Source organism: Maylandia zebra, linkage group LG4 (genome assembly GCF_041146795.1).
Source record: "Maylandia zebra isolate NMK-2024a linkage group LG4, Mzebra_GT3a, whole genome shotgun sequence".
NCBI lineage: Eukaryota > Metazoa > Chordata > Actinopteri > Cichliformes > Cichlidae > Maylandia > Maylandia zebra.
Window position 1 is genome coordinate 25,467,604 of NC_135170.1, and position 13,332 is coordinate 25,480,935.

At 40.1% G+C, this 13,332-nt stretch overlaps 1 protein-coding gene across 8 annotated transcripts in view; it reads left to right on the plus strand.

The window, feature by feature from the left end:
- Positions 1 to 13,332, plus strand: part of dnm2a (dynamin 2a) — a 34,557-nt gene that overhangs the window by 11,078 nt on the left and 10,147 nt on the right. For 2 of the 8 annotated variants that reach the window (XM_076883268.1, XM_076883266.1), the window contains exons 2-15: positions 57 to 130; positions 351 to 500; positions 1,654 to 1,857; positions 2,791 to 2,889; positions 2,984 to 3,144; positions 3,249 to 3,391; positions 3,611 to 3,746; positions 4,901 to 4,968; positions 5,671 to 5,809; positions 7,672 to 7,758; positions 9,495 to 9,565; positions 10,895 to 10,948; positions 11,184 to 11,235; positions 12,251 to 12,262. In XM_076883268.1, coding sequence (XP_076739383.1) covers positions 57 to 130; positions 351 to 500; positions 1,654 to 1,857; positions 2,791 to 2,889; positions 2,984 to 3,144; positions 3,249 to 3,391; positions 3,611 to 3,746; positions 4,901 to 4,968; positions 5,671 to 5,809; positions 7,672 to 7,758; positions 9,495 to 9,565; positions 10,895 to 10,948; positions 11,184 to 11,235; positions 12,251 to 12,262 — 1,450 coding nt within the window. Of the gene's footprint in view, positions 1 to 56; positions 131 to 350; positions 501 to 1,653; positions 1,858 to 2,790; positions 2,890 to 2,983; positions 3,145 to 3,248; positions 3,392 to 3,610; positions 3,747 to 4,900; positions 4,969 to 5,670; positions 5,810 to 6,448; positions 6,588 to 7,671; positions 7,759 to 9,494; positions 9,566 to 10,894; positions 10,949 to 11,183; positions 11,236 to 12,250; positions 12,263 to 13,332 lie in introns of all 8 variants that reach the window. The other 6 variants (XM_004559542.3, XM_076883269.1, XM_076883267.1 and 3 more) reach the window with 5 other exon arrangements.

A 13,332-nucleotide genomic window follows, 5' to 3' on the forward strand; every position in this document is an offset into this window, starting at 1 on the left:
TACAAAGTATCTGGTGTTTATTTTTTTATTTTTTTCTCTCTGTCTCTTTCACTCAGGGACTTCCTTCCACGTGGCTCAGGCATTGTGACCCGCAGACCTCTAATTTTGCAGCTGATCAACAATAAAGCAGGTGAGTATGTCAGTCCTGTACACAGCCACATCCCAATCTCCTTTTGTAGCTGCCCTGCATATGGCCTCTCGGTCACAATGCCTCAAGCTAGGCACACTGTCTTCTATTTGCTGCTTTCATCCATTTAATATTTTCTCTCTCGCTCTCCCTTTCCTTTTTGTTCCCTTTGTCCTCTGTCTCCCCATCTCCCTTGTAAACGTTACCCTGTCACTGTGTGTAGAATATGCTGAATTCTTGCACTGCAAAGGAAAGAAGTTCGTGGATTTTGATGAAGTGCGGGCAGAAATTGAGGCAGAGACCGACAGGATAACAGGCTCCAACAAAGGCATCTCTCCTATCCCAATTAACCTGAGGGTGTACTCCCCACACGGTAATGGACACAAGTCTTTTTGAAACTTTAATCACAAAGTCCAGAAAATCATTTTTTAAAACTCTTTGCTCTCATGTACATATTAAGACCATTACCCCCCCACACCCTTTTTTTTTCTAAGCCATTGCAGATACGACCATAAATTCTATTTCAGGGTGCATTTTGCTCATACTGTGAGTGTGAATGTTAATCCTCTGTTTCTCTTTAAAACTGATCATTGTTTTAGCACAGTACTGTCTGATAGGTTAATTTATTTATACAGCACACTTTTGAACTTTACAAATTAGCTTTCCAAAGGTCATTCTCTTATTGCTGGATGGTTCTTATAATAAAAGCCTTTGGGTCAGCTGTAGAAAGAAATAAAAGTCACTGTTGCATCCATGTGAATGATAAGCCATGTTAATGTAAATAACAAAATGTAAAGTAAAGCTGCAGGGCTATTGCAACTTTGCATGCTGAGATGGTGTGCTATAATCAGGGAATGCTGCAGCAATTTCCTGCATGCATGTAGATGTTTTCAGGGCTGTCAAGTTACAGATCACTTCTTGTGCCTCTAGTTGGTAATGGACAACACACCAATTATATGTCATGTTGCCCTTTATCATGTGTAGAACCCACAATGAAAATATCATGTACATTGAATGATCTTTTGCGCACAATGTCTGTTCTTGTTACCGGTACATGATGCTCTGACTGTGGCCTGGCATTGGCATTTAGTTGTATTTATGCGTGGAGTCTTATCAAGAATGCCTAGTGTGGAGCAGATTGGACAGTGTGCATTTGAGTTGGTTACTAAATGGCACTAAAATTTACTCTTGACTTCAAAATGGTGGATATCCTTTTTGGTTTAGGACTTGCCTACAATTTTATCTGTACTTCTTAATGTGTGACGTGTTTACCAAACCCTTAAAATAATACAGAATTAAGAATTTTTAAAACGTGTCACAGGCCTAGCTAGTATTAATAAATAGAACTGACCCAGTGTCAGTGCTTAGTCCTAATGAACTTAAAAATAACACCTTACTTGAGCAAACAATGATATGTATGGGTGTTTCCTATTTTCCATTCAAGAAACCTGATTATCTACTTTAATTCATCTGAAAAAAAATATGTGTTTAGGATTTATGTTGACTTCTGTCCTTCTATGACTCAGTGCTGAACCTGACACTGATTGACCTCCCGGGAATGACTAAGGTTGCTGTAGGAGATCAGCCACAAGACATAGAGCACCAGATCAGGGATATGCTGTTGCAATTCATTACCAAGGAAAGCTGTCTGATCCTGGCAGTCACTCCTGCCAACACTGATCTGGCCAACTCTGATGCTTTGAAGATTGCAAAGGAGGTGGACCCACAGGGTAAGCGTGCATCTTTGTAGTAGTCTAACATTCAAAGAGCAGGCCTCCAAACCCAAAGTTTTAATTAATACACTTTAACATTGCATGTTATGATGCCTATTACCTTACCTTTAATCTGCTACTCCTGTTTCATCTGCACTTTAGTGTGGAGCAAGTCTCCACATCTTATTTTTTCGCCAAAGGCCTCTGCCAGTGATGAAAGACACTGATGTAATATGTATTGTTGTGAACTGTTTGGAGTTACCAGGATTTGTGATTTAATTACACATAACATGTGATTTGAGTATCATTACATAGTTATACACAAACATCACCTCACTAAAGTAATAACACAAAAATCCCCTAATTTTCATGTAAATGGAGAGCACATTGACTAGTTGCTTGAAATGTGTAGTGAACTATGGTTACAAACCCAATTCCAAAAAGTGTTGGGACGCTGTGTAAAATGTAACTTAAAAAAATGAAATGATTTTTAAATCTCATAAACCTATATTTTATTTACAATAGAACACAAAACAAAGATCATTTAAAATGGACTGAGGCAAAGTGAAAAACTTTTCTGAGGTCAGGCAAATCAATTAAAAACATTTGCTGTATCATTAAATCAAAAATATGGTAAAGAAGACCCAGGACTGATGAGCATCTGAATTCCTAAAAGTTCAAAGTAGGGATCCTACACCGTAGTAAACATGGCCCTGTCTCAGGTTGTTGTTGTTGTTGTTGTTGTTGTTGGACATTTGCTGCCATCAAATTAATTTTATTTTTTTTCCCTTAAATTAGTACCTTTTCCCAGTTAGACACATAACATGTTTTTATAGTCTTATCTGAATGAAATATCACTCTGAGATTTGTAAATCATAAGAATTTATTTCCATGTTGGTTACAAATATCACATTTCTGAACGTTTGTATAACTACACTTAATTATGTGCAGGTCTGCGTACCATTGGTGTTATAACAAAACTGGATCTGATGGACGAAGGGACAGATGCGAAGGATATTTTTGAAAATAAACTTCTGCCACTGCGAAGGGGTGAGGATTATGCACATACTTACAGGAATATGCATTTACTTGGCTTTAATTTTACACCTGGAATGACTCTGTGTGTGCGTGTGCGTGTGTGTAGGTTACATAGGTGTGGTGAACCGCAGTCAGAAAGACATTGATGGGAGGAAAGACATTCGTGCTGCTCTGGCTGCTGAGAGAAAGTTCTTCTTGTCTCACCCAGCCTATAGACACATGGCAGAACGCATGGGTACACCACATCTACAGAAAGCACTTAACCAGGTTTGCTAGTGGTTGTCTTTTTAAATTTTGTTTTAAAAAATGTTATCTTATCTCTGCCATGCCACCGATATCCTAAAAATAAAAGGCTACCTTTTTTTCCATAGCAATTGACCAACCACATCAGGGATACCCTGCCTGGTCTGCGCAGTAAGTTGCAGAGTCAGCTTCTCTCCCTAGAGAAGGAGGTTGAGGAGTACAAGAACTTCCGTCCAGATGACCCGACACGGAAGACCAAGGCTTTGTTGCAGTACGTGCAAATTAATATTTCTCCTGAGAGAAATACAAACAGCATCATTAATTATCTTGTGCTGAAATAAAAGTAGAAAGGTTGTGATAAAATGCCTGTTTTACTTAAAATCAATACCACTTTTTTGTACCATTGATGTTAAGTGCTGTTATTACAGATAAATTTGTTTTAATGAACAGCAAGCAGGGTATTCACAAAGCCACATGTGTCCTTCATCAGGATGGTGCAGCAGTTTGGTGTGGACTTTGAGAAGTGCATTGAAGGCTCCGGGGACCAGGTGGACACCAATGAGCTTTCGGGTGGTGCCAAGATCAACCGCCTCTTTCATGAGCGCTTCCCCTTTGAACTGGTCAAGGTTAGTACTGTGGCATAACATGCATAAAACAAGCAGTCGGACTAGGGATGGGTATCGAAAACCGGTTCTTGTTGAGGACCGGTTCCCACTGTTTCAATTCCTAAGAATTGTTTGCCATTTTTGCAAACGATTTCCTTATCGATTCCAGTCGTCCCGAAGGACGTCACCACGTTGCGGAGCGTCATTTACCTGGCAGGAAACATGGCGGCTCAAATGCTCAAAAGTTTGGTTATACTTTACGAGAACGGATGTCAACAGGGCAACTTGCAAAGTAGATATTTCATTTAAAGGAGGAAACACTACGAATATGCAAAAGCATTTGCTCACAAAACACGCGATGACCTTAAATGAATGTCACGTTTTTAATTCCGCTCCGGACGCGTGAATCTCAACCCAGCAGCGGTAACGGTAATGCGGCAGGTAAATAATCAACTAACAGTGCATATTATGTTAGTGAGATCTGCCTTATTACAAAACCTACTATTACTGTGCGCTGCATTTAGGTGACCATGATGAGAGAGACAGAGTCTGGCTGGCTCAGATGCTGGCAGTTCTCATTGCAGTTTACCGGTAGCGTCTCCTTTCAGGCCAGGATATACAAATGTCATGCATCCATTTGCCACAGCAGATGCCCCCGATTTTCGGTAAGTGAATGTGTTTAATTGTAGGCAGGGACATTACTGGATATTCTTGTGTAATTGCTACAGAATAATTTATGTTATACTTTGTTATTGCTACAGAAGAATATTTATTTTATTATTTTACATTTACAATTTTTTTTTTCTTTTTCCTGGGGACCCTGTGACACCCCGTTGAAGAGCCGTAGGCTGGATCTCTTAAGATCTCACTGTTGGGTTTGTAAGGCCATGTTACTCCTAAATTTCTATTTTCTTCAAAGAGAATATATAAAACAAAGTTTTAAGGTAATTGACCTCAGTGTTCTCCTTTTTTAAAAAGAATCGATAAAGAATTGAATCGTTAAACAGAATCGAAAATGGAATCGGAATCGTGAAAATCTTATCAATACCCATCCCTAAGTCGGACACAGGGAATCAATCATATTTAGATCAACATGTACTTGGAAAGTTTGGCTTCTAGGTTTGATTTACATACAAAAAACCCCAAAACAACTTTATATCTTTTCTTTTATCCAGATTGTTTTTGATGAGAAGGAGCTACGGCGAGAAATCAGCCATGCAATCAAGAATGTCCACGGTGTCAGGCAAGTGGAATGGGACAAAAAACATCCTCCTCCCTTCGAAAAAGAAACTCAATAATTGCCTCTTTTCTGCTTCAACCTTAAATACTGCTGTAGCCACACACTTGATTTTCTCCCTTCATCAGAGCTTTTATTTTACTGCAATTCAAATTTCCATAATCAAGCCTTGGAATCATAGACTAAAAGTACCAATTAAAATTGGTGTATTCAGTAAGTGTTGTATGAGAATTTTAAATTTTTCTACTTTTCCTCAGTGTTCTTTCAATCCCTTTATCTCCTCACTGCAAAGCCACCCACTCCTTTTTTTGTTACTGCCTGCCAAAGTATTCGGTTATAATGCGATTTTGTGTTACATGTATCTGTATTAGCTGCATTTGTGTTGTTGTGTATTCCTTAATGAAAATCTTCTGTCTGTCTTATCTCATTTGTCCTTGTGTGTTTTTAATTATACGCACATTCGGCCGTCTTTGGCACTTCATCTCCACTTCTCCTGTCATGTTTGTCAGTATTTACTTAGTATTTTTTATTTTATTAAATTTTTTTTTGGGGGGGGGGGGGGGGGGGGTGTCTCATCATCTGTGTGTGTGTGTGTGTGTGTGTGTATAAATTATATTTTATTTTATTTATTTCTTTTTTTTTACCAACATCTCTGTTAACTGTCCCATCTGTCTGCCGCTGTGCCTCTGTCTCTCTGTGCATCCTCAGAACGGGACTGTTCACTCCAGACCTGGCGTTTGAGGCCATCGTGAAAAAGCAGATCGTTAAGCTGAAAACGCCCTGTCTCAAATGTATCGATCTGGTCATTCAGGAGCTCATCAACACAGTCAGGCAGTGCACCAACAAGGTACTGCAGGTGGTCCAGCATCTCCCGACCCAGAGACATTGGGCGGGGGAAAGCATGGGTGTGCCAGAGGGTGAACTGACACAGGACATTAGCATCTTCTTAGAAGATGTAGAGAAGCCTCTGCTAAGCTACCAGTGTTTATAAGGAGGATAAAGAGGAAAGTTCTGTGCAGTTTGCCCTGGCTTCACCCAGCCCCATGAGCTCTGTGTGCAGGCAGCGCTGTCGTGTTTTGGAGTGTTGTGACGGGTAACGTGTTGTTGTGGATAAGAGATGTTTTCTGGACTGAACATCTCAAGTCTCTCCTGGACAAGCTGCAGGTCTCACAACTCGATGCAGAATGCCAGTGAAATATAGGGTGGTCTGTAAGGTGCAAATTTGGCATTAGTCATCACCATATTCACCTCATTTAAGAGCGACTAGCTAGTGAAGGAAGGGATGTGAAGTATACCTGCAGCTTGTCTTTAACCGCTGCTTGGTTTTGTCTGTTTGTGCCTAGAAATGACTAACTGAACAACAACTTCTCTTTTTATTTCCTCTTTTTTCCCTTTCCTCTCTTTTCAATTTTTCTTTCTTCAATTCCTGCCTCCTGCTGTCTCTCTACCTCCTTAACCAAATTCAATCGACCCAATGACCTCTCAGAACGGGGCTCTTCACCCCTGACCTGGCTTTCGAGGCGATTGTCAAAAAGCAGATCCTCAAACTCAAAGAGCCCAGCCTTAAATGTGTGGACCTGGTGGTTTCTGAGCTCACCGCACTCGTCATGAAGTGTGCAGTTAAGGTAACCAGGGACACACCAGCCAGGAAGATGGCATTTAAAAAAAGGGATTCATTTTCTTTGTAAATGTGTATCACCGTCATCGAGTTTTCACCCCAGTGAAATCAACTCCAGACAACTCTTTGCCACCACACCATCTGTGTCCACTGCATTGAATGTGTGCATCCTCCCCCTGCCGTCTTCGTACTTTTAGAAGTTGCCACGCCATTTGGCATCTTCTTGGCGCGTCAGATTTGCTCACATTTGAAATATTAAACACAACTATAAATTTCCACCAGCTGTCTCCCACGTGCTGCTGGACCTAAGCATCAGCTCATTAGAGCATTTTTTCCCCCCCACCTCCACATTGCTTCTGGTCTGTCTGAGCAGAGGCGAGCCCACCGCTGCTCCCTTTCTGACCCACATGACAGACTGACATTCTGTTATCTGCTGAACCGGATGGAAAGGGAACAATGTGAGTCGGGGTGGGGGAGCTGAGATGATATTCAGAGCCCTAAGGGCTCTGTGGGTGCTGTGACAGCTTGAATGAAGCGTTTCCATAGCAACAACTCTACACTACCATCTTGTGGACAGATGAAGGCTCTGCATCTAAAGACATGATTTAAAAAAAAAAAATCTGCTCTGTTACCCAGGCATCCATAGTCCCTGTCTTTTTCTCTGCCTCACCCACCCTGCTATTTCTCATCCAGTCTTCATTAATATAACTACTACAGTCAGCTAGAGACGACTGTTTTACACACACTCACAAAAATACAGGATTATGCCAACAACAAATATCGAGTGCGACAAAATTGGATCTTTTGTGAAGTCATCTCTGGCTGATTCTGCCACCTTATATAACAGACGGTCATTGTGGCTTTAAAGTCTGTTTATGTGCGTGTGCTGGATTGTGATTGCCTGGATATGTGTGACACTGCAATGTCACTTGACTATCTCTTTCCCTTTTCTTTGTTTCCTACTTATTTTCACTTCTCACTCCTGTTTCTCTCTGATACTTATTGGTAAGTCTTATTAAGCTCAAGCTCACATGTAAGTGTGCATGTGTCTCAGTTCAAGGCCGCAGTTATGTGTTTTTGTTGCCTTTCAGCTCAACTCCTACCCCAGACTGAGAGAGGAGACTGAGAGAATTGTCACAACTCATGTCAGAGAAAGAGAAGGGAAGGCCAAGGACCAGGTGAGATGCTGGCATGCTGATTAAACATTAGTTATCATTTTTCACATGCAAAAAATGCATCTACAGTTCCTGTGTAACCTCAGTCCAGTAGTTGTATGTTTGTTTTTTTTAAACCTGTCCTGTCAAACTTTTTTTTTTTTTTTCTTTGTTGTGCCGAACATATTTTTGCTTTCCCAAGTAGAGCACAGTAGACTGTGTATGCTATTTTATTTATTTACGTTATTATTCATATTAATGTCCTGTGGTTGTTACGCTGGAGCAGACTGGGGGTAAAGGCCAGATAGGTGAAAGATGAGAGAAGAAAGCAGAGAACTAGAAAAAGAAAAGAGAGAAGGGAAAAAATAGCAAAGAATGGGATCGGGAGGGGGGTCGAGAGTGAAGTAAACAGACACGCTGGGTCTCCAACTGCTGTTTCTGTAACAAAGCACACACTGATGATACATGGCACCAAAAAGACAAAACAGAGGGAGGTACACAAACAGATATACCATTTTGCTGACAGAGAGAAAGACAGAGACAGACAGGGAGAAAGACAGAGACCCTCCAAGGGGGCAGGCCAGCAAACACACCAAAATGCCCAGTCACGCACCCCAGAGCCACCAAGCGCACGAGGAGGTGGGGGGGTGGGGGGGGGAGTGACACATGAAGTTATGATATAAGTATAATTAATAAATATTATAGTTTGTAATGTGAAGAAGTTCATAGTTGTTTTTTACTGTTATTATTGTATTACATTGTTGCTTTTTAATACCATTTTTATATTGTTAAGCACTTTGTGCAGCATCGGCTGTTTGAAATGTGCTATATAAATAAATTTGACCTTGACCTTAACATTTTAACACCTAGCATTAACTGTATCAATGACTCATCGAGCATTTTTAGTTTCTACATCTGCTGATCTTCCATCTGAAACACGAAGAAGCACATTTTTCCTTTTTAAAAACACCCTTAATCTCCCTGCAATTCTTTATCGGTAATTTAAGGTCATGCTATGCTAGTTGCCCTCTTGGTGTCTGCATGCATTCTTCCCAGTGACGCACAACCATGTTATAAAATGTTTTGTCTCAAGTCTATTCATATTTGTGGTTATCAGAGCTGCAGGTGGATGCATACATTTAAGAAAAAAAACAGATGCCTGTTATATCCTGTATATTAGAACACTGCATGCATTATCAGGTTTTTTTTTTTTTTTTTCCATAAGGTTTGCAACTGTGTGTGTGTGTGTGTGTGTAGTCCTAGTCATCATTGGTATTTAGTGCTGCAAGTGAATTTGTAACTGATAGTTTGACCAAATGAGTCAACATAGATTCTAATCTCTTTAATCTTCAGGGGAAAAAAGTTTAATTGGCCACATGTGCTTTAAATATATTCCAACTTCCTGTTAATTTGACTCATTTCTGCTAAATTTTCACAGAAATCTGGCTTCTGAGAGAGAAGGAAAAACGTATTTATTTCGTTTCAGGTTTAAATTGTCCACGCTAGAGTTTCAGTCCTGGTAGCAACACTTTTAACCAGAAATCAAAACAAGTTGAGCTGAAATTCCTATTCTCAACTCCACTGCATCACTAATGCAGTACTGATGGGCTGTATCACAATGACTGTGTGAATTTAGTTTTAAATGTCAGGGTTTATTTTTGTTCAGTGTGTAATATCACAAGGGAGACTTTCTATTTTGTGCTCACTGTAATTGGTGTTTAATTGTGACCTCTCCCTCTTAATCATAACTTTCTGCTAAGGTTCTGCTGCTGATTGACATTGAGCTGTCCTACATCAACACCAACCATGAGGACTTCATAGGCTTTGCTAAGTAAGTACCCCTCTCACCTCCACCTTCTCCAGCCCAATTTACAGCCTGCTGTCTGTGACAAGTGTCTCACTGAGGGCAAGTTTGATGAACTTTAATTTGCCTTTTGTCCGAACGTGTGGTTCCATTGATTTTTTTTTTTTTAAAAAGAAAAGACATGTAATACGATAACTTTCAGCAATCAATACGCATGCAATCCAGCTCTCACTTTAGACCCTTGACAATCACTGCACTGCTCCTGATTCCAGTCATTTCCTATAATAAGTTTGTGTCCATAGATGATTGTCTGAAAATGCTAGCCAAGGCACTATGTAGCTTGTTTTCCCTTCCATAGTTTTCCGTGGCGTCTGTCATATAAATGGCACGCACACAGCAGTCTGGCTCACAGCTCTGCACACTTTCAGTAGAATGTGCATGTGTCGTATACTGATTAACTATGAGAGAGCAAACCCGTTGGTTTGGTTTGAAATTGGAGAGTGAGGTAATTATGCATTTTTAGAGAAACTAGTTTCTGCTCTCTAGTTTCTAGTCACATGGTTGTGGAGAAGTCCCAATGAAAAGCAGAGGAGCGATAGATGGGGTAAAGATTACTGGAGTCAACAGCAAGTCGATGAGTGGGTAAAGACTTCACAAAAAGTGTTAGTTTGTGTCAAATCAAAGTAGGCGGCTTAAGCCAAACCGAACATCCGTGTTACCTCCCGCTGATGGTATTGGATGTTAGCAAGCTTACAGGGTTGCAGTTGGATGATTTGGACTATTGAGTGCAGAGCTCCAGCTTATAATTACATACATGTTGTAAACTACTGTGCCTCAGTGTGCAGCATGCCAATTAGTCATTTAGCACATATCTCTCCCTCTCAGTAAAGTGGATGTTACATTGATCAAGGTCACTTTAGATGCCGCCTTCTCCCCACTGCATGCAGCATTACTTGCTGAGCCTCCAAACAAAGTCAAGCATGCTCGGTTGCTTGACTATAAACACTACTTATGTTGGCAATGAAGAGAGAAAGTGCTGACGTTTTACTGCATTGACTTTAGATGCTTTTGTGCACTGGAAACTAATTTGCACATTGCAAAGTGTTCACTGCGTTTGTGGTATATCCCTAAGCAGTTTGTGGTTGAATTCGTGTTCTTTTTAGCATAGTAGTTACAGTAGCATGTAGTTGAGTGACGCTTCCCTGCTCTGTGTGGGTTGTTTCATTGACCAATAACAAAGCAAGCCCCAGAGTGTGTGCGTGTGTGAAGGTTTATCCTCTGCATGGCAAGCGGATTGATGAAACTTGTCGGCGGTAAGCAAGGGCTGTTTAACGGTTCTCATGACATCACTTTCAGTCTTGACTACAGAAGGCTGGATGATGGTAGCTCCCCAGTGTACGGCAACAACAGGTGGGCAAACAGAAAAGATTGAGGGTTTTGTCTTATAGCATTTGTAAGACCATTATAGTCCCCATGTAGTGCAAATTCTTCCCCAGCCTACTTCCACATCCATGTGTGTATGTATTGGTTCAATAATAATGACGCCATGAACATCTTAGGTAAACCCACACAAGTCACTTGTGAATACTTGTGTATTTTAGAGATGTGGTATAAGGTGTGTTGTGATCTCTTTATGTGATGACAGTGCTCAGCAGAGGAACACGGCTGCGAACAAGAAGAGGGCCATACCGAACCAGGTATGTTTGCTCGGTCAGCTTTTCACCAATCCCAGATTTAATCTTCCTTTACTGACGCCTCCCATTACCAACCTGTTAATAAACCTAGTGAGCATACCTGACATAACTTAGCAGTGATAAAGACCCTTGGCCATTAATCTATCTTGACCTACCTAACTGTTAATGACACTGACTGTATCCAGTCCCAATCTTTTCTAATCCTCATGTTCAACTGGCTGGTCTTTGCCAATATTGTTACAAAGCTGGTACCTCTCCTTTTCTATTTTATTCAGTGTTTTGTTGAAAAGTTTGTTTAAATTGTAAAGTGTATTTGAGGCAATTTTTAATATGATTGTATTCCCGCTAATTAGCCTCAATGGCATTTTCAGTAAGGGGAGAGTTGCCTTAGTGAACTTAAAGAAGACCCTGCTTCACTGCTTTATTGTTATTTATTTATTTATTTTTAACGAGCATTTGTCTCTGGCTGTTATTAATTGCTGTTTGCATGTGATCTAGGCATGATGGTGTGAAGCAAAGTAGCAATTGATCCCCAAATTATATTGATTGTTTTGCCTTCCCATTAACTCACAAGCATCCTTTGCTACAGAATACAGAATGTGCATGGATCCTGCACCTATCAACTGAGCAACAAATATGACATAACCAAATTGTGGTATACTTGAAGTAATTCTAATTGCATGTAATTCTCTTGCTCTCTCTTTCTCTCTATACCTCTTTCTCCTCTCTCTTCATCTTCCTTTCTCTGGTTGCCAAATGGATTTCCTCTGTTTTCCTCCTGTGTGTGTGCACTTCCTTCAAACTGTCATTCCTGCCATTTTACCATCTTCTTTTCAACCTTCCTCATTACTGCTTCACTCCTCTTCTTCTCCTCTTTCCTCCTACATCTTGTCCTTCATCTTCATTTCTTTGCTTCCTTACCTTATTTATTTTGGCTTTGATTTTATACTACTCCCCCTTTTTTTTTTTTTTTTTTTTTGGCTTTAATCTCCCCCCTCCCCCCCTCCTGTTACTGCAGGGTGAGATTCTGGTAAGTACCCCTCAAACCCACACCCTGCCCGGGGCAGTAGGGGTAACTCATGCAGAAGAACTGAGGCCATCACAGAAAGGTCACCTGGTATAGTTAGGCTTCAAAAACAGGCTGCTATGAAATAACTGTTTAAACAGCTAGCTATAGCAAATAGCACTTTATACTTTCATCATAATGAATTGTTGTACCTCTCTGCAGCTTGACGCACTAGGAGAGGTCTACGAGGAAAAGGTAGTCTCAGGACTGACTTAAAGTGATATCAATTACAATTCTGACATCAGCACGCAGTCCAGTAATTTGGACTATCTTTAGAGTAACACTCAGCACATTGACTTCTGTAATTCATCACTTTAATATGACAGTAATTGTCATTAATTCTACATTTTGGTTGCTACTAACATTTTCTCTATTGAATAATATGAAAAAGATATGAATTATTTTGTGCCCATAAAGGCTTTTGGCACTTGGCAGTGCTTTGTTCTCTCTGTTAAGGACCAGAGAAAGATAACAAGGAACTCTTCCACCAGTAACCGTGGAGGCGTCAGTTCTCCTGTCCTTGGGTTTTTACCTCTGCTGCTGCCTCATGCATGGTGACTCAAAAGTTTGCCTTGTGGAAATCATCCGAAGTGTCACTGGGGACAAAATGGGTATTGAGAGTGGAACAAATAATAATAATAATAATAATTACTCATTTCCTTTATGGATTGGTTGTTAGATTAAATTCATTACATTCTAAAAGATACCTTCTTACTAATCAAAGCTGTATTTGTACTATGATTGATTATGACTTTGGGATTTCTTTAATTAAATGAAATGTTTTGGGGGTTTTGGTCATTTTGATTTTCTTTTTTTAATATTTGACAAGACAAATTCAAAATGTCATTATTTTTATTTTTTTACACCAATCCTATGAATTTCTTTCCTTTGACTCTGATGTAATCTAACACCTTTAATTAACCATTGCATCACAAAAATTTAGATTTAACTGACTACAGAAACAAGAACATCTCACCTGTGAAATCCTCACATCGCTTATGCAAGCTTACATTAAAACAGGAAGCAGTATTTCT